Genomic DNA, 23,348 nt, shown 5'->3' on the forward strand with positions numbered 1-23,348 from the left:
ACATGGTCAGGTGCAGTGGCTCACGACTGTAATCCCAGCACTTTCGGAGGCCGAGGCAAAGGCTCACTTGAGGTCAGCAGTTTGAGACCAGCCTGGCCAACAGGGTGAAACCCCGTCTCTACTAAAAAATACAAAAACATTAGTCAGATGTGGTGGCACATGCCTGTAGTCCCAGCTACTCAGGAGGATGAGGCAGGAGAATTGCTTGAACCTAGGATGTGAAGGCTGCAGTGAGCCAAGACTGCACCACCACACTCCAGCCTGGGTGACAGAGTGAGATCCTGTTTCAAAACACAAAACAAAACAAATCAAAAATACGTACTTCCTAGCACTGTCCAGTGAAAAGGCAACAAAGACTGACCCAGGAACAGGAAGTCCCCCCAGAATGCAGACTGTGACCTTAGGAGGCCACTTTCCATAAAAACGAGACAAGTGTTAGTTTGAACACCGATGGGATTATTTGCTGATTTTAGGGATGCATTTTGGGTAGAGTGATATTGATGATTTGATTGTGTTTGTAAGAGAGCAGTCTGTTTTTGGAGACACGCTGAAGTACTGACTAGGAAGTGACATGATGCCTGGGATTGGCTCCAGGCAGCTGGGGGTGGCAGGAGCTGGTGGACACACACCAAGCAGGCGTGCCACCATGTGAGGGGTCACGGGGCATCATTTTGCTTTTTCTGTGTACTTTGTATATGTCTGGAACTTTGCATGGTAGAATTTGAAGAAGCAGCTAATAAAATTCTTGCCTTCTTCTAATCCTTTACCTCTATCCAGTGTTGTTTTTTAACTTGTGAGTTGAAGACATTCCAGCAAGGCATAATAGAAATAAGAAAGGGGAAGCCAAGGGAAGCAGAAAGAGAGAGAAAGAAAGAGGGAGAAAGAGAGAGAGATTAGTGGTGCTTGCTTTAACGACTGTGTCCTCCAGAAACAAGTCCTAATTTTAACAATGGGGCATGACTTGATTGGTTTTGTGCAAAGATTCAAATTTCTTCTTTCATAATGGTTCTCATTTTAGGATACTGTGCCCCAGGCACTATGCTGGGTGCTTTATATGCATAACTTATTTAATCTTCTCGGTTATTTTTATCATCATCATCATCCCCATTTTCAATATGAGGACTGAGATTCAGAGAGGTTAAGGAACTTGCTCGAGTTCCAGTCACCTTAGAAAGCAGCACAATTAGCCAGGTGTGGTGGCTCACACCTGTAATCCCAACACTCTGGGAGGCCAAAGCGGGTGGATCACTTGAGGTCAGGAGTTTGAGACCAGCCTGGCCAACATGGTGAAGCCCCGTCTCTACTAAAAATACAAAATTAGTCAGATGTGGTGGTGCGCGCCTGTAATCCCAGCTACTTGGGAGGCAGAAGAATCACTTGATCCCAGGAGGTGGAGGTTGCAGTGAGCCAAGATTGTGCCACTGCACTCCAGCCTGGGTGACAGAGCAAGACTCCATCTCAGAAAAAAAAAAAAAGCGGCAGAATCAGGATCTGAAATTGGGTCTGCATGGTGCCAAGAGACCGTGCTGCTGAAGAGCATGCACTGTCACCTCCTGAAGTCCATCTGCCCATAGGAAAGAAAACAACCATGGTAGAAAACACGTGGAACCGCCTATCCTGAATGGGCCAGTTTAGGTTTTTTGGCCTTTCTCCCATATGGAGGAATCTGGTGATATTTTACAGCATTGTGAGACAGGTACTGTAGGGAACAGAAGAATGCCAGACAAATGAGAGAAGCCTCAGACTAGCAGCAGCTATCTGCTATGCACTTTATCCATCAGAATTTTTCTAAAGTCACAAATGAGTTTCAGAACATGAGCACTTCATGTTTCCTTCATTCTACGAAATTACCAGGCCTACTGGGGGCCACACAAAGGGGCCCCGGACAAAGCCCTTGCCCTAGTGGAGTTGGTGCTTGAGCTAGCAGCCTGCAGGCCAGGAGGACGCAGAGTTGCAGCCTGACTGAGCTACACAGGCGGGCGGCCAGCATGCCAAGAGCGTGTTAATAGAGTTCAGCGTTATAATCCAGTGAAATATAGAGCAAAGTTCACCCGAGCATGCTTAATAGCATGCTTCCTCACTACCGGTTACACAATGAGGCTGGAGTGGGCACCTCCTGGCACACATAGCTGTAATTAAAGCTACTTTTTTCACTGCCAAACAAAACACTTCTGGAGAGAGAAGGTGAGGCAGGGCCAGAGGCCATTCCAAGACCTCTCTGGGTTCAGAAGCTCTAACTGGTGAGTCCAGCTGCTGGCTGCCCCTCAGAGGCCCCCATGACTTCTCCCTTTCCCTGCTCTGGGCTCTCCTGCAGCCACCTCCTCTCCTTTGCACAATCTTGCCCGTCCTGTCCCTCACACAGCGGCGGGCCCTCTCCTGACACCTCATCCCTCCTGGCCCGCCACTTTCCTGGCCGCACGGGCTCACAGCAGCAGAGATGGGCCATGGCCATAGCTCCTCTCACTGCCTCGAAGGCCATCTGGTCACACAGGCATCAGCCAGGGAGGAAAGAAGTAGGAATAAATAGACAATGAAGAAAGGTTGCCAGGAAAGGAATTTTTAAGAGAGGCTGGAAGTGGGTCAAGAGGGGAGGCGGCAGGGAGGCTGATGGGAGAGCAGAAGAAAGAGTGTAACTGGCAGGGAATGAGATGGGGGGCCCTGCATGATGTCCACGCCAGAAACACAGGAGGCAGAAACAAGCAGCAGTGCACTTCCACAGTTTCAAACCCAGACACGCAGGTATTATGGAGCTTGTAAAATCTCCCATGCAGCTGCTGCTAGTCTGAGGCTTCTCTCACTTGTCTGGCATTCTTCTGTTCCCTACAGTACCTGTCTCACAATGCAGTAAAATGTCACCAGATTCATCCATGTGGGAGAAAGGCCAAAAAGAATCAGTGAAAACCTAAACTGGCCCATTTAGGACAGGCGGTTCCGGGCAGTATGCAGGGAATGGGAGCCCCTCTCTCAGAGCCACTGGATGGCCCTGAGATTCTGGGCTAAGGAAATCACGGCAAGCCACAACTGCAGAGGGCCTAAGGTGCCTCTTTACATGACTCATTCCCGAGGATGGCTCTTCTCACAGAAGCTGAAGCCAGTTACTGTTGTGCACACTCAGGGGCCACAGACTGCACCTGGGCAGCAGTGCCTGGGCAAAATCGGGACCACCGAGGTGTGCCAGGGAGCTCTGAGGGGAACAAGCGTGCTCTGACTGCACCTGGCCTCGGGCTGCTCACCCAATCCCACTACAACCAAATCGTGACTGCGACTGGAGTGCTTTTAGCCTGAAAGATGAGGGATGTGAGTGCAAAGCAGAATGAGGCTATTTAAAGCTCCTGGCCACATCAACAAAAACACTAACATACAGAACTGCCTTCATTTCCAGTTCATCAGGGACACAATGTCCCTAAAAAGAGATGACACCATCAGCAAAGGACCTCCACCACCGTCCCACATCATGGTGGCTTTGGCATTCTCCTTTCACACTTTTCTTTCAGAAATAAACTAAGACGAGCCTCGCGAAGCCCACCTGTCTCCCCGGAGACCCGGAGCCGCTGGCCATTGCAGAAGGCGCCCCGACCCCGCCGGCCCGTGTACAGCCGCTCCTCTGTGCAGTGGTAAATCACTCCGAATTCAAGCTGTGGGCGGCAGAGGCAGGACAGAAAACAAAGACGGTTCACTCGTTTGATGTGGCGAAAAACATCGTTATTCAAAGATGAAGGCTGCGCTAGGTATTAGGATAACACATGACACTGTGACAGAAATTACCTTTCCAAAAGGACTGAGAAAAAGCAGTGCCTGCATTTAAAATGAGACCTGGACATAAAAGCAATCTTGCTTTTGCTAATAACCACAATTTTAAAATATATTCAGACTAATAAAACTTTAAAAATTAACATCATAATCAAGTATTAATAACCAGAAGTTATTGAAAAAGCTTAATTTTTTAGAAAGGCCCTTTTTGTTGCTGAAAAAAAGAAGGTTACTTGTGATTCTAACCAAACCCCATAAGAAATCCTCAAAATTGCTGATGTGTGAAGAATGGAGAATGCATCTGTAAAGCCAGAGGAATCTCAGAAGCCCAAGGACAGCCCCAGCGAGGAAGAGGCGGCGCCGCAAATGGGGACTGATCCATGAGCAGGCAGTGCACTGAACAGCGGCCCCACTGCCCCACATCAGGGAACAAAACGTCAGACCACAGCCTCCCAGGATGAAGCAGCAAAAGGAAGAGGTCAGCATGGAAAAGGATGGGAGCCCACAGCCACATGCCTCTATGATCTTTCCTCTACCGACTTTTTACCACTCAGGGTTAACAAGGGCCAGCATGCTTGCTTAGCAAGTTAGCCAAGTGTTCACCTCTCTGGAAAATTAAAAAAACACCCTGGCCAAATGCCTTAGGAAAGCCTTGGCTGGCCCTGGGGTAAGCACAACCACCCTAGAGTGGACACCCCAAGCTACAGAGAAAGGGTTTATTTCTGGGGGTTGGGGGCGTCATTCAGTCAACGCTTTTTCAGAGCCTGCAGGTGTCTGGCAGCATTTCACCATCCTTCCCCTTCCGGTACCCTGGCTTTAAAGGAATCCTCATGACCAGGTCAGTCCTAGAATTCAGCTGGTTCCTGAGGCCTGTGAAGGGCTCCCAGACTGCAGAGGAATGTCCCCCACTCCCATGGGGAGGAGCCCACCACTATAAGCCAGGAGCTCCCGTATTCAGTCTAGGAACATAGGACAGACCCTAGCCGACCCACAGAAGGGCTGAGGACCTAGCCAGCTGTTCCAGCAGCCCCTTCGCACAGTCACAGAACATCAATCAACCCCTGAAGTACTGCTCAGCCTCCCACCCACTCTGGGCACCATAATATTATTTAACAGAGAAAGACGTCAATCATTGCATCCTTAGACAAATTACAGTATTACAATTCCTACTTATCTTCAGCTTAAGTACTTTGAGATACTTTAGTACTTAACTTTAAATACTTCAACTTAAGTACTTCTCTCAGCTCCCACAGGGAGTCTGTGCTGAGACTAAGGTGAAGCTGCACAAATGCTGCTCTGAAGCAGGGCTGCTTTTGAGAAACACGCAGCACTCAGCCCTATTTAAATAAAACTGTTTCAATTTGAAAGAAATTAAGGCTCTTCTCAGTGCTGCTGCTTGAATTACTTAATAAGGTTTAAACCTCAGCCCCACGCCTTCCATGCAGGTCGCACAACACTGTGTAGTTCAGAAGGCCTATGGGAACCATGAAAGAGCTACGTTCTCATGCTAATAACCAGAGGAAGATAAGAAAGAATTATTAGAATATTGGGATTGAGGATGCTCTCCAAAAATAAGTGCTCCTTTTAGTTTGTGAGATCACACGCTCTAGGGGTCAGCTGGAGATGCACTTGGACCATTCACTTAAGACTTCCGCTTCCACAGCAGTGTCACAAATAGACCCCGGGTAACATGAGGCCAGCCCTCCATGGGGGACAAGGGCCAGCCACGGAGCCCCACCCTGCACACCCCAAAGCCAGTCTGGACTTGTTTATTTTCTCAGATTTGAAACCCACAGGCTTGGATTTGCCAGTCATGATTAAGGCACAGGGCAAACAGCAAACCAGGCGCACAGAGGCTGAAGCCAGAAAGGAAGGATGGCCAGAGGGAGCCCAGGGAGGGGCCCTGGGGACCCGGGCCACACCCGCACCTCTTGTCGAACAGCAAATCCAATGCTAACCGCCACAGTCGGGAATCTGCAAAGGAAAATAGAAAGGTTTACTCTCTGGAACAAGAGCGGCAGCTCTGGGGAGCCTGTGTGCTGTGCAGCTCCCCGCAGGCTCAGAAGGACCTTCCTACACTCTGGGTGGGTTGGTTGTTTAAAAACTACTTCCCACAGTTTCACTAACTGCTTCCAAGACAAACAGAATAAACTGACCATGTTGTAAGACAGTTAACCTTGAAAGAAAACAGCACTGTGAAAGTCACGTAAGACTGACGTAACTCAACAACCCTCTGATGCCCAATGAGGAAGGATCTCAATCATCCGTTTTCTGGTTCTCTGGACCTAAAGGGACAGCAGAGCCCTCCCCGAAGGCCAGACCCAGTCCCAGATGGGGCGCCAGGCAGGTGGTCCCAGAAGGCACCACAGCCTCCCCATGGGGGCCAGTTCTGAGCCACAGCCCACCCTGTGGCACTGCTACCATCCCTGCCTGAGTGCCCAGTAGCCAGCTGCAGGGACAGCCATGGCTGCAGACAGTTTTCATGATCAGTTTGCCTGCAGGTTTGTGATTCTACTATTGCCACTCAATATCTTCAAAATAATCCTTCCTTTATAGGGAGATCATTGGAGCTTAAAAACAGGCAGGAAAGGCTGGGTACTGCAAACTGACAGGAAAAATGCAAAACCAATTGTACACAAACGCAACTCTGATTGCCAGGGTGTGCGGGACCTTGGGATGAGCCGCTGGCTTCCAGGGCAAATGCACCATGTGCCAGGCCTCATGCTTGTTCCAGTGCCCAGAAGAGCTTTCTCCCACTGCTGTGGCCCAGCACTGGTGGGCACAGGGGTGAACAGGCGCCATCTGAGTGGCAGCTGCTGGTGGCTTTCGGATGTCTTCAGACCACAATGATCACCACAGCTGTAGCGTGGGGTTCAGGAACTGTCAGGATCAGCTCTGGAGACTGTTCTGAAATTGCTGCTCTTTTTCCAATCGCCTCCCTAGTCCCAGGATACCCCCAGGGGTGCAGACAGGAAAGCACTGGAAGCTATGTCTCTGGAGCCACTGAAGACCCTTGAATGGATGTGTGGCCTTCACCATGTGACGGGGCTGCACCTGCCGTGTGACCGTTATAAGCACCCTGGAACCACGAGCAGGCAGAAGTAATGAAGCTCCACTCAGTGACATACTCTGGAGAGGAGAGCCCTGGGAAGGATCATGCTTTAGTTGAAATGAGAGGAGAGACTGGTGACACATTTGCTGGCACCAGATGGCACGACTCCACTGCCTCGAAAGGGTCACCTTGTGTAGGCACAACTGAATTCTCGAGGCAACTCACCTAGAAAAATGCTGTGCTTAGCATGGAATAACTTCACGTTTTACATATAAACATGCCATCAGAGGCAGATCATAAAGGAGCCCACACCCGGGCTCTGCTCACCCTTCCTGCTCAGTGCGTGCAGCCCAGTGTGCTGGCGTGCACTGTGAGCGCGGGAGCCGCGAGCCACCCGCCCATGGAATGGGAATCTCTCCAGGGTTCTCCAGAGCTGGAGAACCACACTCTGTTTAAGCCACATCATGCTCTGTGCCCCAGGCCCCCAGCCACGTGTGCGTGTAGACAGGCAGCGCAGCACCATCACCTGCCCCTGTCAGAGAACACTTGTGGTCGTGTCCCTGTCACCTTTGCATCCCTGTCACTTCACCATCCCCGAAGCTCCATTCCCTTCACTTCCTCACACGGGCCCTTCTGACCTCCCCGAACCTCCTGCTTTTTGTAACCACAAGATTTGCTCTCATACAGGAAGATGGCTCTCAAATCTCACCTCTACACCTTGGGATCCGGCCACTGTGGGGCAGCACAGGCTTTGTATCCCAACTTCACCTTTTTCTCCAGTGGGGGTGGGGTGTGAGGGGAGTCAGACTCCTTCAAGGGGTCCTTGTTAAATGCAACCCAGCATTTTTAACATAACAAACTGGTTTTTAAACAAGTGCAAATTTCCTAACATACTCCAAGAGCCTCTCACAAATGGAAAACCTTATTTTAAAAATATCAAGATCTGCTCATCTTTCTAATGAGACTATGAGTGTACTATAGGTTTTTTTAATATATTCCTGCCTTAAAAAATGCTGCTTTTGAAAAGACAAAACCTCACAGAAGAGGACATGTTAAGCCCTGCCATGGAGGCGATCCCTGCTCAGCTCACCTGTGCACAAAATTGCAGGTGCCGTCGATGGGGTCGATGATCCAGGTCGGGCTGTGGGTGAGCACACACTTGGCCCCAGAAGCGGCGGCCTCTTCTGCAATGAACCTGCAGTGGAAGAACCCAGCCTGAGACCCTGCACCAAGGACACAGAATAACGTGCCTGAAACTGCTTCCAGTCCCGTTAAAGAAAAAGGTGGCACAGCAAACAGATGTCATTATGGTTTCTCTGGGTCAAACAGAGGCAGAGTCTTTAAACAACCATATGCTTTTTGACCTGCCTGCCAGCTGACCTACTCAGCAGGGTTTAGAAAACAGAGTGACACCTCAGTGCCAGCGTTCAGAAAGAGCACCAGGGAATTCCAGCAGGCCAGGCAGAGAAATGCAAGTGTGAAGAACGCTGGAAAACAGATCTTCTGAAGCAAAACTAAACTCGATATTAACTTCAGTCTGGAGGGGAGGAGGCTGATGAGATACGACCAAGCAAGGTGGCCCAGGACTCTGACTTTGATTCTCCCAGTCAGTGCTGATACCTGGGCACCGAGGGGTTAAATGTCACTTGCAGCTGAGATCTCCCACGTCTGTACCCAGCCTGGCTCACCTGAACTGCAGACACAGGTGACAAACAGAGTCCCCACCCCCGCAGCTGATTCATTTCCCAAAGGTGCCCTTCCTGCCCTGGTCTCTGACTTCCCTGGTTTTTTTTGTTGTTTTTTAAGAGATAGGGTCTTGATCTATTGCCCAGGCTGGAGTGCAGTGGTATCATCATAGCTCATGCAGCCTCAAACTCCTGGATCCAAGCAATCCTCCTGCTTTGTTCTCCCAAGTAGCTGGGACTACAGATGCATACCACCACAGTCAGCTAATATTTTTATTTTTGTAGAGGTGGGGTCTTGCTACATTGGCCAGTCACAAATCCAGCTTCCCTCTGGGAGCAAGCAAGCGTGGGGCTGCAGGAAGGAGAGGCTGGGACACTCCCTGCCCGCCCCTGCCCCATGTGCCCTGTGCAGGCTCCACTCCTCCATGTGGCCTGCTTGACACACTCCTGCTAGAGGGACATGGGCTGCCTGCTCCTGCACTCTGCAGCAGGCCCTGGGCTGGCCCCTCCTTTGTAATGAGTCCCTCTGCAAACAAGGCCCCCTACAGTCCTCGCTTGAGTGTGCATCTGTCCTGCTAGGAACCTGACCGAGACAATGTTCTCTCGAGATTCACCTGCACAGAAGGGAACTCCTGGTTTTCTCTACTTGCCTCTACCTTCACGAATGGCAACTCCCAGCACCCCCTGCTCAGGCCAAAAACAAGGGAAAGCACTCTTGCTCCATGCACTGTCACCCTTCCTCCTGCATCCCACCCACACACAGGTCCACACACACACAGGGAAGGTGCTGTAGTCAGGTGTATTCGCAGCCCACCTTCTGCAGGCTGGTCCCTGTGGAGCTGGCTGCTGTTTACACCTTCCAAAGGCATTCTCAGGATCAAAGAAAAGACTAGATCTAAAGCATTCAGGGCAGTGCTTTTGACACTCTTGGACTGTCCCAAATTCACTAAGGGTGAGGCCTTGGGCAGGCACTAAGCAAACATCTGTTCTGTGCATGACTATGTGGCCTTGCTGAGAGGTTTTCTATCCAGTTCCTGTGCTGGGTTCACATGTGCACTAGAGAAAAAGGAGACCTGCAGAGAGTAAGAAAAAGAAAATGAGTGAAAAACAAGCCGGGTGTGGTGGCTCACGCCTGTAATCCCAGCACTGTGGGAGGCCAAGGCGGGCAGATCACCTGAGGTCAGGAGTTCAAGATCAGCCTGGCCAGCATGGTGAAACCCCGTCTCTACTAAAAATACAAAAATTAGCTGGGCGTGGTGGTGGGCGCCTGTAATCCCAGCTACTTGAGAGACTGAGAGAGGAGAATTGCTTGAACCCAGGAGGTGGAGGTTGCAGTGAGCCGGAGGTTGCAGTGATCCTAACGTTGCAGTGAGCTGAGATCACACCACTGCACTCCAGCCTGGGAGAGCGAGACTCCGTCTCAAAAAGAAAAAAAAAAGAAAAAGAAATAAAAATACAAAAATTAGCTGGGGGTAGTTGCACACGCCTATAATCCCAGCTGCTTGGGAGTCTGAGGCAGGAGAATCGCTTGAACCCAGGACGGGAGGGATGCAGTGAGCCGAGATCATGCCATTGCACTCCAGCCTGGGCGACAAGTGTGAGACTCCATCTCAAAAAAAAAGAAAAGAAGAAAAGAAAAGAAGGAAGGAAGGAGAGAGAGAGAGACAGAAAGAAAGAAGGGAAGGAGGGAGGGAGGGAGGAAAGAAAGGAAAGAGAGAAAGAGAAAGAAAGAGAAGAGAAAGAGAAAGAAAGAAAAAGCAAGAGAAAGAAAGAAAGAAAGAAAGAAAGAAAGAAAGAAAGAAAGAAAGAAAGAAAGAAAAGAAAGAGAAAGAGGAAGGAAGGAAGGAAGGAAGGGAGGAAGGAAGGAAGGAAGCAAGGAAGGAAGGAAATGCCCCATGTCCTGGTGTTTCGTGTATTATCCGTTGTGGTCATCAGCCACCTGGAAGCCACTTTCCCCGCACGAACCATGTGGTCTAAAGATTTGGCATCAGTGAACTTTTGGATAAGACTGAGGAGACTTTAGTGTGAATGGAAAGACTGAAATGAAAACCTCTGTGACTGCTCAGCGCCTTACAGTAGCCAGTCACCACATATGGCTGCTTACATTTGAATTAAATAAAGACTTCAGTTCTTCAGTTTCATGAGCCACCTTTCAAGTGCTTGGCAGTCATGTGGGTGAGCGGCTACCACTGTGGACACAGCAGATGTGGGCCACACCCCTGCAGCAAGAGACAGAGCCGCTGGCAGTGCTGTCCTCCCACCGAGATGCTGAGAGGCAACAGCAGGCATCTCATGGCATTCGATGTCACTTTTTTTTTGAGACAGAGTCTCGCCCTGTCGCCTGGGCTGGAGTGCAACGGCGCGATCTCAGCTCACTGCAACCTCCGCCTCCCGGGTTTAAGCGATTCTCCTGCCTCAGCCTCATGAGTAGCTGGGATTACAGGCATGCACCACACGCCTGGCTAATTTTTTTATCTTTAGTAGAGATGGGGTTTCACCATGCTGGCCAGGCTAGTCTTGAACTCCTGATCTCGTGATATACCCACCTCAGGCTCCCAAAGTGCTGGGATTGCAGGCGTGAGCCACCACACCTGGCCTGATGTCACTTTTCTATGCACGGGAGCTGCCATACACACTGTAACCACCCTGGTCCCCATCCACTCTGGGACCATCCTTCCACTGCTGGGTTATGAAGCTCATGCCTGCGATGCAGAGTCATCCAGCCCCTCCATTTTGCTGATAAATTATCTAGAAATACAACCCTGGGATACGACAAGTGCACGCATGCATCATCTCAGGCTGTGCCACCTCCTCCCCGGCCCCCTGGAGAAACCCACAAATAAGCAGGGGCTTCTGAGCCAAGAAGACCAGGTCAGGTCAAGCCAGGAGCACTGAGCAAGACACCCAAGGAATCCTCAGCTGTTCCTGGAGAGCCCGGGCAGGCTCAGTCCGCCCCTGGAGCTTTCAGCCTGGTCAGGCAAGGCCGATGAGATGCGGTGAACCCAGGCTTCTGGTTCTTCACCTACACTGCATGCCTTGCTCCTTGCAGGAACTGCCTCTCCACTCTCAGTTGTCCACATGCTTCTAGGTCAGGTGGCGCACAGGCCCACCAGCCAGAGCCCCTGCTCAGGAACTGGTGCTCCCCAAACAGGTCTAGGAGGAACAAATGGTGGGTGGAAGCCGCAATGGCAGCTGGGGCAGGGGGTGGAGAGGCTGTCTCCTGACAACAGCAGCACGCAGGAGACACACAGGTGATGATTCCACTTAGGGCGTGACCATAAGTGCTGTCAGCACTGCCAGTTTTCCTAGAAACTTCAGGCACTAAATCTGTTTTTCCATGTCTTCTGTAGCTACGTGACTTTCCTCTTCTGTAACAGCTTGCAATGACGTTTTTAAAGAAAATGCTCCACACCCTGAAAACACACATACAAGGAGCAACTGCGAAAGCTTCAACTGGGCACAAGGTTGACAAAGCAGTGAACAGACATGACTCAGGTCCAGAGGGACTAGAAATGACTCAGGCACAAAGGTAAGTTTCTAAGAAACTGAGGAGGAATGTGCAATTCTTCTCCTTTTTAAACCTGACTTCAAGTAGGAAACTGAAGCGGTGGAAGGAAAACCGCCAGTGAGCCCTGAAGGAGGAAGCAGTGTGGGTCTGCAGGCACTGACACTCCACACCCACGACAGCTCAGGCTGCAACACCCAGACCACCCATGCGGCATGCCCACGTGCCTCCCAGGACACTCGGGAGCAGGAGCTCTGTCTGTTCATTCGCCAGATGTGTGGGACACCGTTTAGGGAAGTCACCAAGCAGCTTGTTTTCCCAGCAGCAACTATTAATACAAGTTAATTTGTTAACAAAGCTTCTGCTCTGTGTAACCTTTATTATTTATCTATTTGTTTTTAGGTTTCATTTAGTGTAACCCAGCAAGTACTTTTAGAAATCTTTTTTTTTTCTTGGAGACACGGTCTCGCTCTGTCAGCCAGGCTGGAGTGCAGTGGCACGATCATGGCTCACTGAAGCCACAAACCGCTGGGCTCAAGCAATCCTCTTGCCTCAGCCTCCTGAGTAGCTGGGACCACAGGCATGCATCACCACACCTGACTAACTCTGCCTCACATTTTTTATGAGAATAAGTACCCACTGAGCACTGGATGTTTTTCAGCAGCTGATCATTCATACCCTGGAGCTGTCTTCCTCATCACCCACCTTGTGTACACCTCTGCCCATGAGCCTGCCTGCCCGCCTGCAAGGTGGCATGAGCATCCCCCTTCCCACCTGCCTCATGCTTGTGGGCAGCAGGGAACAGGCTTCTGCACTGTGTGGCTGCAGCGGTGTGAAGGCCAGCAGAGGCGTGAACTGTGCTCGGTCTTTGGAGGCACCAAAAATACTTTCCTGGTACATGGGAAGAGATGTACAATTTTTATTCACTTAAACCTGATTTTACTCATGTAGGAAGCTAATACCTGTGAGATGAAAGAGAATGTTTTACAGCTCTCTGCAGAGGGAGTGGGGAGAGTCTGCTCTGCAGACATGACTGTAGACAGATGTGTGAAATCATAAAGACCTTCCTAAAAGCCACTGGAACATCTACATAAAATCCACAATATAGGCAGGGCACGGTGGCTCACACCTGTAATCCCAGCACTTTAGGAGGCCGAGGTGGGTGGATCACTTGAGGTCAGGAGTTCAAGACCAGACTGGCCAACATGGTGAAACCCCGTCTCTACTAAAAATACGAAAATTACCCAGACATAGCGGTGTGCATGCCTGTAGTCCCAGATACTTGGAAGGCTGAGACAGGAGAATCGCTTGAACCCGGGAGGCGGAGGTTGCAGTGAGCAGAGATTGCACCACTGCACTCCAGTCTGGGCTACAGAGCAAGACTCCATCTCAAAAAACAAAAAACAAAACAAAAAACCCACAATATAAATAGGAAAAAAAATGCACATGACTAAATTTAGGGAAAAAAAGAACATTCCGTATGTCTATCCAACAGACAAGATGAAAATAGCAACTGGATTAAGGCTAAAAGTTTGGTGACAAGTTATTATAGAATATTATATCCTACTGCATAACTTAACCACTTTTCTTTTTTAAAAAATAGTTTTAACAAACCCTCCTTATAATTTTGACAGCTAAGTGCCTTTAAACCCCTTTTTTCTTTCTTTTTTTTTTTTTTTCTGGCTACTTAGTCTGTTTAGTCTGTGACAAGAAGGTCAGGATCATCCCTGCCGTCCACAAAGGAGATGATTTATGATACTCTGTCCCCATCTTCACAAGCCACCGCCCAGTGGGAAAGCAGCTGGATGTCAATGTCCAGCTGGTGGTGGCTAGGAGCATGTTTTTCCCATGTCAAGGACTCTGTTTGATGTTTTGCTTGACTCATGCATTCAACAGACACTGCTCTGTGCTGGGCACTGCAGGGCAGCAGGTTACATGGCGGCTCTGGAGCAGGGCTGGGAAGACAGCTAAAAACACTAGACCCTCGAGCTGCTGGCCTTATCTCTGGGCCTAGGCCAACCCAGAGAAGCTCCAACACGCTGCAACACAGAAGGGACAAGGACGGGGTTTCTATCACTATAGTTCGGGGATGCTACTGAATCTTTTCCAAGTAGCTACACTTGTATCTCACTCAAAATCATCATCTGAAAACAGGTTTAGGCATTTCACAAAGCCAGGACATGGCAGGAGACAGCTAATGTGGCCAAGGCCAACAGCACACTCCAAAGACCCAACCTATAAAACTATAAAAACCCAGCCTTACCATGCTGGTTTGCTTTTTTTTTTTGAGATGGAGTCTCACTGAGATGCCCAGGCTGGAGTGCAATGGTGCAGTCTCAGCTCACTGCAACCTCCACTTCCCAGGTTCAAGCGATGCTCCTGTCACAACCTTCCAAGTAGCTGGAACTACAGGCATGCGCCACCATGGCCCAGCTGATTTGTTTTCGTATTTTTAGTAGAGACGGGGTTTCACCATATTGGCCAAGCTGGCCTTGAACTCCTGATCTCAAGCTATCCACCCACCTCAGCCTCTGAAAGTGCTGGGATTACAGGTGTGAGCCTCTGCCCCCAGCCCTGGTTTGCTTTTTGTCATGCTACGAGTTAAATGCTGGGACTTCAGGGATGACCATGGTCAGGTCCCTCATTCACAGGTGAGGAGTTCAAGGCCCTAAGTGGTGAGATTTGCCAAAGCTGCTAGGGCCAGTGACAGAAGCAAATTTATGTATTTATTTTTAATTTTTTATTTTTTGAGACAGAGTTTTGCTCTTGTTCCCCAGGCTGGAGTGCAGTGGTGTGATCTCAGTTCACTGTAACCTCCACCTCCCAGGTTCAAGCGATTCTCCTGCCTCAGCCTCCTGAGTAGCTGGGATTACAGGCACACACTACCATGCCCAGCTAATTTTTTGTATTTTTAGTAGAGATGGGGTTTCACCATGTTGGCCAGGCTGGTCTCGAACTCCTGACCTCAGGTGATCCACCCGCCTCGGCCTCCCAAAGTGCAGGGATTACAGGTGTCAATCACCGTGCCCAGCCTATTTATTTTTTTGTTTTGAGGCAGGGTCTCACTCTGTTGCCCAGGCTGCAGTGCAGTGGGGTTTTTCATAGCGGCTGCATCAATTTACATTCTCACCAACAGTCTGCAAGGGTTCCTTTTAATCTACATTTTTTTTTTTTGAGACAAGGTCTTGCTCTGTCACCCAGGCTAGACTGCAGTGGCAGCATCACAGCTCGACCTCCAGGACTCAAGTGAGCCTCCCACCTCAGCCTTCCAAGTAGCTGGGAGCATAAGCGTGCATCAGCATGCCCAGCTAATTTTTTAATGTTTTTGTAGAGATGGGGATTCACCATGTTGCCCAGGCTGGTCTCAAACTCCTGGGCTCAAGCAATCCTCTGACCTTGGCCTCCCGAAGTGCTAGTATTACAGGCATGAGCCACTGCACCCCACCAGAAGGAAGTTTAAACCTTATCATTCTTTGATTCAGTCTATACCCGTCTTCCAGGTCAAGAACCAAACCTTTGGATTTCATGGATGAGTGAAATAAAATAATAAAACTGGGGAGCCTGTATCAGGTTTTTAAAAAAATGTTATTAAGTCTATCTTTAATATCATTTCATGAAAGACTAAAATCAAGGAAAGCGAAAAGCTCAGAATAAAAGTCTTTCCTAAAGGAGGATGAGAGGCAACTTCATATTAAATATATTGTTTAAGGGATATATTTAAATACTTTGAAAGCAGAAAAAAATCACAATGTCCTATTTTACAATATGTATACAATTTTCTCTCATCACAAATTTATCAACTTTTCTATGATCTAAAATACAATTAAATCCCCAAGATTTACTTTCTTTTTAATCTTAGTCATTGGCAAAAAAAACTCACTTCACATAAATATGTTGAAAAACAACTTCATTTGATCTCAATTTTTGAGGCACACTGAGCAGAGAAGAGAACAGCCGCTTTCACTGTGTCCGCAGATTCACCCTCAGAGCTAGGGAAGTGGGGGGTGACACAGAGACTGGGGCTGACCGTGGTGCATCCACAGTTCACTGGCTTGTGGCCTAGAGCTTGGGAACCCCAGCTTTCAATCACTGATTCCTGGACAGGTGTGTGTGTCTGACCCTACCAGGGGGCCTTTTCAGAGATGGAGGCTGGTGTTTGCCCCAGGCACGCTCCCAGGTGAGCCTGCCTCACCCTACCTATAATCCCCTGCTCTGCGTCATGGTTTTCCAAAGGAGCTCTGGAGCCTGGCGGTCCCTGGCAACCCTAAGGCCTCAAGGGTGGAGGGAGGTACCTGTGCTCACCCCATAATACATTAACTTTCACCTTGTGTACACAACAGCGAGTATCTAAATTTACCTTTTACAAATGGAACCAACTGCACACATTAACCCAACAGTGGGTTGCGTGCAATCTCAGAGTGCAGTTTGTCCAAGTGACCTGACTGAAACACATCACAGCCCCAATAACTTCACTGTGCCTGATCCTGCATCTCTTCCAAGCCTTTACCAGACCCCACACAGATGAGCCAGCCCTCCCATGCCACGGCCACATGGATCATCATCACAGAAACCTCTAGGCCAATACGGTTAATAAAGGACCTGGAAACAGCCAGTTTGTTACTGTAGCATGCTTCCTCTCAAAGAATCCACATGATAAATTCTTTTGATATTGCCCTTTGATTAAAATTAGGTTTATTTATTTATTTTTCAAGACGGAGTCTTGCTCTGTCACACAGGCTGGAGTGCAGTGGTGCGATCTCAGCTCACTGCAGCCTCCACCTCCCAGGTTCAAGCAATTCTCCTGCCTCAACCTCCCGAGTAGCTGGGATTACAGGCCCACACCACCACACCCGGCTAATATTTGTATTCTTAGTAGGGACGAGGTTTCACCATGTTGTTCAGGCTGGTCTCGAACTCCTCACTCATGATCCGCCCGCCTCAGCCTCCCAAAGTGCTGGGATTACAGGTGTGAGCCACCCTAAAATTAGGTTTCAAAAGGTTCTTTAAAAATCACGAACACTAGGGCCGGGCGCGGTGGCTCACACCTGCAATCCCAGCACTTTGGGAGGCCGAGGCGGGTGGATCATGAGGTCAGGAGATCGAGACCATCCTGACTAACAAGGTGAAACCCCGTCTCTACTAAAAATACAAAAAATTAGCTGGGCGTGGTGGTGGGCGCCTGTAGTCCCAGCTACTCGGGAGGCTGAGGCAGGAGAATGGCGTGAACCTGGGAGGCGGAGCTTGCAGTGAGCCAAGATTGCGCCACTGCACTCCAGCCTGGGCGACAGAGCGAGACTCCATCTCAAAAAAAAAAAGAAAAATCACAAACACTTTACATCCTATAACCATTGTAACCAATGCTTGGGTTCCTGACCTCAAGCAAAGTAAGGAAATAGGAAGTAAGAGAAGCTTAAACTCAAAGGTTGTCAACAAAACAAACGTGAGCCACTGGCAAACAGAAATTCAGAGGGAGAGCTGGTAACCTTGAGATAACCTAACAAGTTAGAAGGAAACGACGGGAAAAAAAAGAAGGTAAGTGTTTTAACACTTGCTTGTTCTTACATTTATATTATCATTCACAGGAAAAAAAAAAAAAAGCCAGGTGGAGTGGCTCCTGTAATCCCAGCTACTCAGGAGGCTGAAGCGGAGGATCACTTGAACCCAGGAGTCCAAGGCTGCAGTGAGCTATGATCACGCCACTGCACTCCAGCCTGGGCAACAGAGCAAGACCCTATCTCTTAAAAAATATATAAAAATAAATGTAAAGAAAAGTATTTTAAGCCTACCATGTGCTGAATGGACACTGAGGGAGATTACCATCTACATTTCTGCCACCTAAGTCCATATAAACCTGGAACCTGACAGTTATAACACCCTACAGCCGGAAATCCAATAACTGGTATTCCAGTTTTAGGAATCCAACATCTTTAAAAGATTCTACATAATGAAGAAAAAAGATCCCTTGCATGGTCTTCAGCATTTACACTGCAGAACTCCAGAGGTGAAAGAGGGGCCTTAGAGCCCCCCAGAGTTAAAGAAGATGTCTCAATCTGGGGTTCATGGCTCCCTTAAAAAGCTATGCAAAATGCTGTGTAAATATTTTAATTTTTCTGAACAAAAGATTAATAGCTAGCATCAAATACTCAAAGGGTGACCCCAAAAAGGTCAAGAGGTGCTCATACAGGCCTCTTGTGGGGACAGCTCTGGTGCCCGGCTGTGGCAGTCCCACTGCGCCCTCTGGCCTGGGCGAGGGGGCGTGCATCACTAAGCACTGGTGGTGGGCCGGGGGCCCCACGCGGCTGCCAGTGCCACTTGGCATCCCATCCTCCGGGAAAGTTGCCCGGGCAGCTGAACAGGCACAGGCCACCAGGGGACATCACCACTCCAGGCTTCTTAGGGTGGGTCACACTTCTAGTGGGTCCTCCCAGAAATAACAAATGGTTTAATACAGGGGTGCAAGGAGCTTTTCCTGAGCATGTGTTGTAAAAAGGGCTGCTTCAATATTCATAAGAGGATGCATTGACATGATGACAAGATGACAGTAAAAAGAATGAAAACAGGGCTGAGTTTGCTTACTAAGTAACTGACAAATTGCAGGTTAGGCTGCGTGGCTTAGGGCTTCACGTCTGGCCACATCAACAAATGGCAGAGCCCCCTGACCCTGGCAGACCCTGCATTCTCTATGAGTGTGGCCAGGGTTACTGGGGGTGTTTCCCAGAGGAGTACACCTACCTGTGTGAAGGAAACCTCTCTCGCAACTCAGAAATAATTAAATCTTCCACAAGGTGATCCGTTTCTGTCACAAGATCTGCAGCTGATGTTTTTGTTGAGACACGTTTTTCCTCGGTAAGGGCTTTTCTGATGATCTGAAATAAAAGTACGGGATTTGGGTTAAACATGCAAACATCCTCCTCCCAGGCAAAGGAATTATCCACTCCTTTGAGTCCCCTCTGTATTCAGCCTGCCATGGGGAGGGGACAGCAGGTGTGGCTCTGTGGGTCACTGACTACTTGCATCATTGATCTCAGAGCTAATATCACAGCCTAGGCTCTCTGGCTTTCTAGTGAGCCTTAATGACTCCACCATTATTCTTTTACAAGAATAATTATTTCTCCATTACTTGAAATTATTTTGAGATTATTTTGTCGTACCTGTGAAACAATTTCTCTTCGAGTAAAAGAAAAACTTGAAAACAGCATGAAACTTCCTCTGTAAGAACTGCCCAAAACAAGATCATATTACACACCTGTGCCCCGTATAATCCCATGAATTCAAATTTAGGAGATTTCAGTGTAAAGTAAAAGATTATTTTCCCTAATTCACTTTATCCCATGAAATGGGATATGCCCTCGAATCTGACTGTAAATGTTCCCACTGAGAAACCCGGGAGAGCTAAACTGTGTTTCAGGAACCATGGCCAGCTCTCACTGCGCTCTGGGCTGGAGCAGCATCAGCTGTCTCAGAGTTCATGCAAGAATCCACAGGGCTGAGCTCCGACACAGGCTCCGCAGCTGTGCAAGCTGCCAACACACTGGTCTAAACCCATCACAGCTAAACATAGGAGCAAGGACTGGGATGGTCCCAAGAACCCCAGGAAAACCCAAACAGGACGGGATAAAAAGTGGCTCATCAGTCCCTGGACAACTCCAGAGGGACCAGTTCTGATCCAGCCCAGGCCTTTCTTCTCCTTTTTGTTTTGTTTTGTTTTACAGACTGGGTCCCTCTGTCACCCAAGCCGAAGTGTGGTGTCACAATCACAGCTCACAGTAACCTCAAACCCCAGGGCTCAAGTGATCCTCCCACCTCAGCCTTCCCAGTAGCTAGGACTACAGGCACATGGTACTGCACCCAGCTAATTTTTTATTTTTTGAAGAGACAGGGTCTTGCTATGTTAGCCAGGCAGGTCTCAAACTCCTGGGCTCAAGCGATCCTCCCACCGCTGCCTCCAAAAGTGCTAGGACAACAGGCGTAAGCCACCGCGTCCAGCTCTTGCCCATTTCTGTCTGTCTTAACAACTTGGTGTCTCCCTCATCAGGATGACAAAGTCAGGGCACCTAAAAACGAACTCAGAGCCTTCTTCCAAAACTAGCTACATCCCAAAATCCTGTATTTCTCTCAAAAGGACCATCAATTGGCCAGATACCCAGACGTGACATCCATCACGTCTTCTGATAAGCACACACCAAGGACCTGCTCATGCCAGGCCCTGTGCTGCCAGAAGAAGCACACGGGGAATTCTACAGAACAGGCAGAAGCCCCCGAATCTCGGCCTCCCACATGCTCCACCCCACACGAGGCTGCCTGCTCTTCTCACTGCCTGCATCACAGAGCTGGCCCACCCTGTACTGAGCCGAGGCAGTTTTTGTTTTAATCTTGGTTGCAAAAATAACAGATATATGTTATAGAAAATTCAGAATGTGATAGGTCATACCAAAAAAAGCATACAGCGTCCACATAGCCATGTCCACTGGGTAGCCATAACTCCAGGACTTCATATTCCTATGACAGCCTCCAGCTCCCACCGCCCAGGCCCTGCCTCTGGCCAGGGTTTCCCAGTTCCTGCTCATTGCCACCAGGTCAATTTTCTCAAATCACCAATTTGCACACAGCACTCTCAACAAATCAAGCTCCACAGGCCTTGTCTGTGAATCTCACACTCCTCACATGTGGCTCCCGTAGCACCTGCCCATGGTCCAGGACCCTCAACCCTGAGCTGGCCAGACAGGCCTTTGGCACAAAGCTTGTCTCATGTATGGCCATGGTGATTCCTGGTATGTGTGTGTCTCTGTTGTGTACCTGTGTGTGTTCATGGGGTATGGGGAGAGTCAGGGTGTGTGTCTCTGTGTGTATCTCTGGGTGTGTGTGTGTTGCTGTGATGTGAGAGGATGCAGGGTGTCTGTATGTCTATCTCTGGGTGTGTGTGTATCGGTGTGGTGTGGGAAGATGCAGGGTATGTGTGTCTCTGTGTGTATCTCTGGGTGTGTATGGATTACTTGGTGTGTGGGTGTGGTGGTGTGGTGTGGGGAGTGTGTGCATACAGCTGGGGTGAGAAAGGCAGCCTAACCAGGGGACACAGCCCCAGAGAGGATATGGCAGCAGAGCCTCTGGGATCTCGAGGAAGGGCAGACTGTGCTGCACAAGTCTGACTGGGGTCTGAGAGCTGCATTTCTGGCAAGCTCTGTGGTGACCCTGATGCAGGGGTGCTCACTTCAGTAGCATGGAGCTAGAGCAGGTTCTCAAACCCCCATGTGAAGAGAGCCACTAGGAGACCAGGATGTTCCACCTCAGCAGGCGGGATGGGCAGGTGGTGGTGGGTTTTGAACCCAGGACCACCACCTGAGAAGACAGTGGCTTTACTTCATGCTTGTGGCATCCCCACATGGGGAGCAGCCGTAAAGCTACCTGCAAGGGTGGATGGTATTCCACCCGTCCACCCTTGCAGCCTCTACGCAGCAGGTGGATGGGGAATTTTCAGACACCAATTACATCACATCACTTTACTGCAGAAAATGATCCAATGGCTTCCCGCTGCTCACAGAACACATCCCAAACCCCAGGGCCCTTGGGAAATTCCAAATCCCAAATCCCAAGGCCAGCCCTTCACAGCTCACCTGACAGGTCAGCCCCAAGTTGCTCTCCTGCTGTGCTCTGGGGTTTTCTCACTGATCCTAACCAAATGTTTCTGCCCCAAGGACTTCCTGTTTTCTGATCCTTCTACAACTTATCCTATCCCATCTGAAACCATCCTTCCTGTCAGTTTTGTTTTTGACTGTCTCTCCCAGGCAGGAGCTCGGAGGGCAGAGCTCTTTCTGCTTCCATTCATCCTTCCTGTCTGTTTTGTTGTTGACTGTTTGTCTCTCCCAGGCAGAGGCTTCTGAGGGCAGAGCTCTTTCTGCTTCCCTTCTGTACCCCTAGCATCAGGAATGCTCCCTGGCATTCAGCAGATACACATACAGCAGGTACACAGAGTTCTTTGAAATAATGAATAAAACACACACTGGGCTGCTTGAATAGACTGTAACATTTTTCCAAACTGGAACACTAGTGTCTATGTGAGTGCTGACCACCCAGGTCCTTCTGTCTGGCTGTTTTTCTGGTTGCCCTGTTGAAAAGATCCAGTGCTTCCATCCACAAGTCGCACCTCCTGGAGCTAGACCAGATCAGCTTCCTGCACTCAGACCCACTCTCCCAACACAGCCAGACGCACTTCCTAAAACACTCATGGTGACCATGCGTCTCCCCAGCAGAGCACTTGGTGGCGCCCTGTCACTACGTGGATAAAGTCAAAACCCCTGAAGGGAGCACACAATAGCTTCCAGATTTGCCCTTGTAGCAGAGACCATTTGACCCCAAACGTCCAGTCTCCCCTTCTTCCTTTTAGGAACAGAACCCCCAAGTTGGAGCAAGCACAGAGCTAGAGCTGCCTTGTAATCTGCACGCCATGCAGATACGTGCGGCCTCAGCACCAAGTTCTGCCCCAGAGAATGGGACTGGAAGCAAGACCTGCAACTTCCAAGTCACATCCTCAAAAGGATACTGCCTTGCACTTCCTCGTGTCCCATTCCCCCTCGCCACAGGCTACAAAGTAGGTGTGGTGCTAGCCATGCAGGAAGAGAGCACCTCAGAGCAATGAGGGAGGACAAAGCTGGGTCCCTGGGTGAGCACGGAATCAGTGAGCACGGAATCATTAACCCTGGAGTCTCCTGATGGAACCGCCTCAGCCAGCCCACTGTCCTCCTCCTTTATGACTCAGTTCAAATATCACCTTCCACATGAGGAGCCTCCAGCTTCTGCGGGCAGAGGGGCACTCACCCAACTGTGACCACAGCACTTACACAAGCCACCAACTGGCACCCACAGCACTTATCACTCCATGTGTCTGCTCAACCAGCTGGGTAAGGAACCCTACCCTGTCTCTGTCCACCTCCAACAGGCCATGGTGCACCCTGCATGGGGGCTCCTCATGGGGGTCTCCAGGAACACCTGCTGAGTGAATGCATAGAGTCCTTGACTGCTGCACACTGAGCTCACAGTTAACTAAATGCTAGAAGACTTTGTAATATGTCCTTTTGTGTCACCTTATCTAAGCTCACTGGTATTTATACACTCAGTTTTCCACATTCAAAACATACACAGCTGTGTGTGTGGAGGAGGCGGGTGCTGGGGGCCCTTGGGGCAGCTTGGGGAATGCTGCAATCTGGGTGTGTCCGCCAGGAAAACAGGGCCGAGTCATGGATTACAGAGCGGGAAGAGTGGATTCAGAGACAGGATGCTGTGTTGTGTTATGCGCCGTTGTTATTTTTTTCTTGAGACGGTCTCTCTCTGTTGCCCCAGATGGAGTGCAGTAGCACAATCT

At 49.5% G+C, this 23,348-nt stretch overlaps 1 protein-coding gene across 1 annotated transcript in view; it reads right to left on the bottom strand.

The window, feature by feature from the left end:
* IMPA2 (inositol monophosphatase 2) overlaps nucleotides 1-23,348 on the bottom strand; it is a 50,628-nt gene that overhangs the window by 14,265 nt on the left and 13,015 nt on the right. Inside the window, exons 2-5 of the mRNA XM_032152826.2 lie at nucleotides 18,725-18,858; nucleotides 7,893-7,997; nucleotides 5,679-5,724; nucleotides 3,527-3,635 (exon numbers count right to left, since the gene is read on the bottom strand). Of these exons, the coding sequence (XP_032008717.1) occupies nucleotides 3,527-3,635; nucleotides 5,679-5,724; nucleotides 7,893-7,997; nucleotides 18,725-18,858 (394 nt within the window). The remainder of the gene's footprint in view (nucleotides 1-3,526; nucleotides 3,636-5,678; nucleotides 5,725-7,892; nucleotides 7,998-18,724; nucleotides 18,859-23,348) is intronic.

Source organism: Hylobates moloch, unplaced genomic scaffold (genome assembly GCF_009828535.3).
Source record: "Hylobates moloch isolate HMO894 unplaced genomic scaffold, HMol_V3 SCAFFOLD_5, whole genome shotgun sequence".
Taxonomy (NCBI): Eukaryota; Metazoa; Chordata; class Mammalia; order Primates; family Hylobatidae; genus Hylobates; species Hylobates moloch.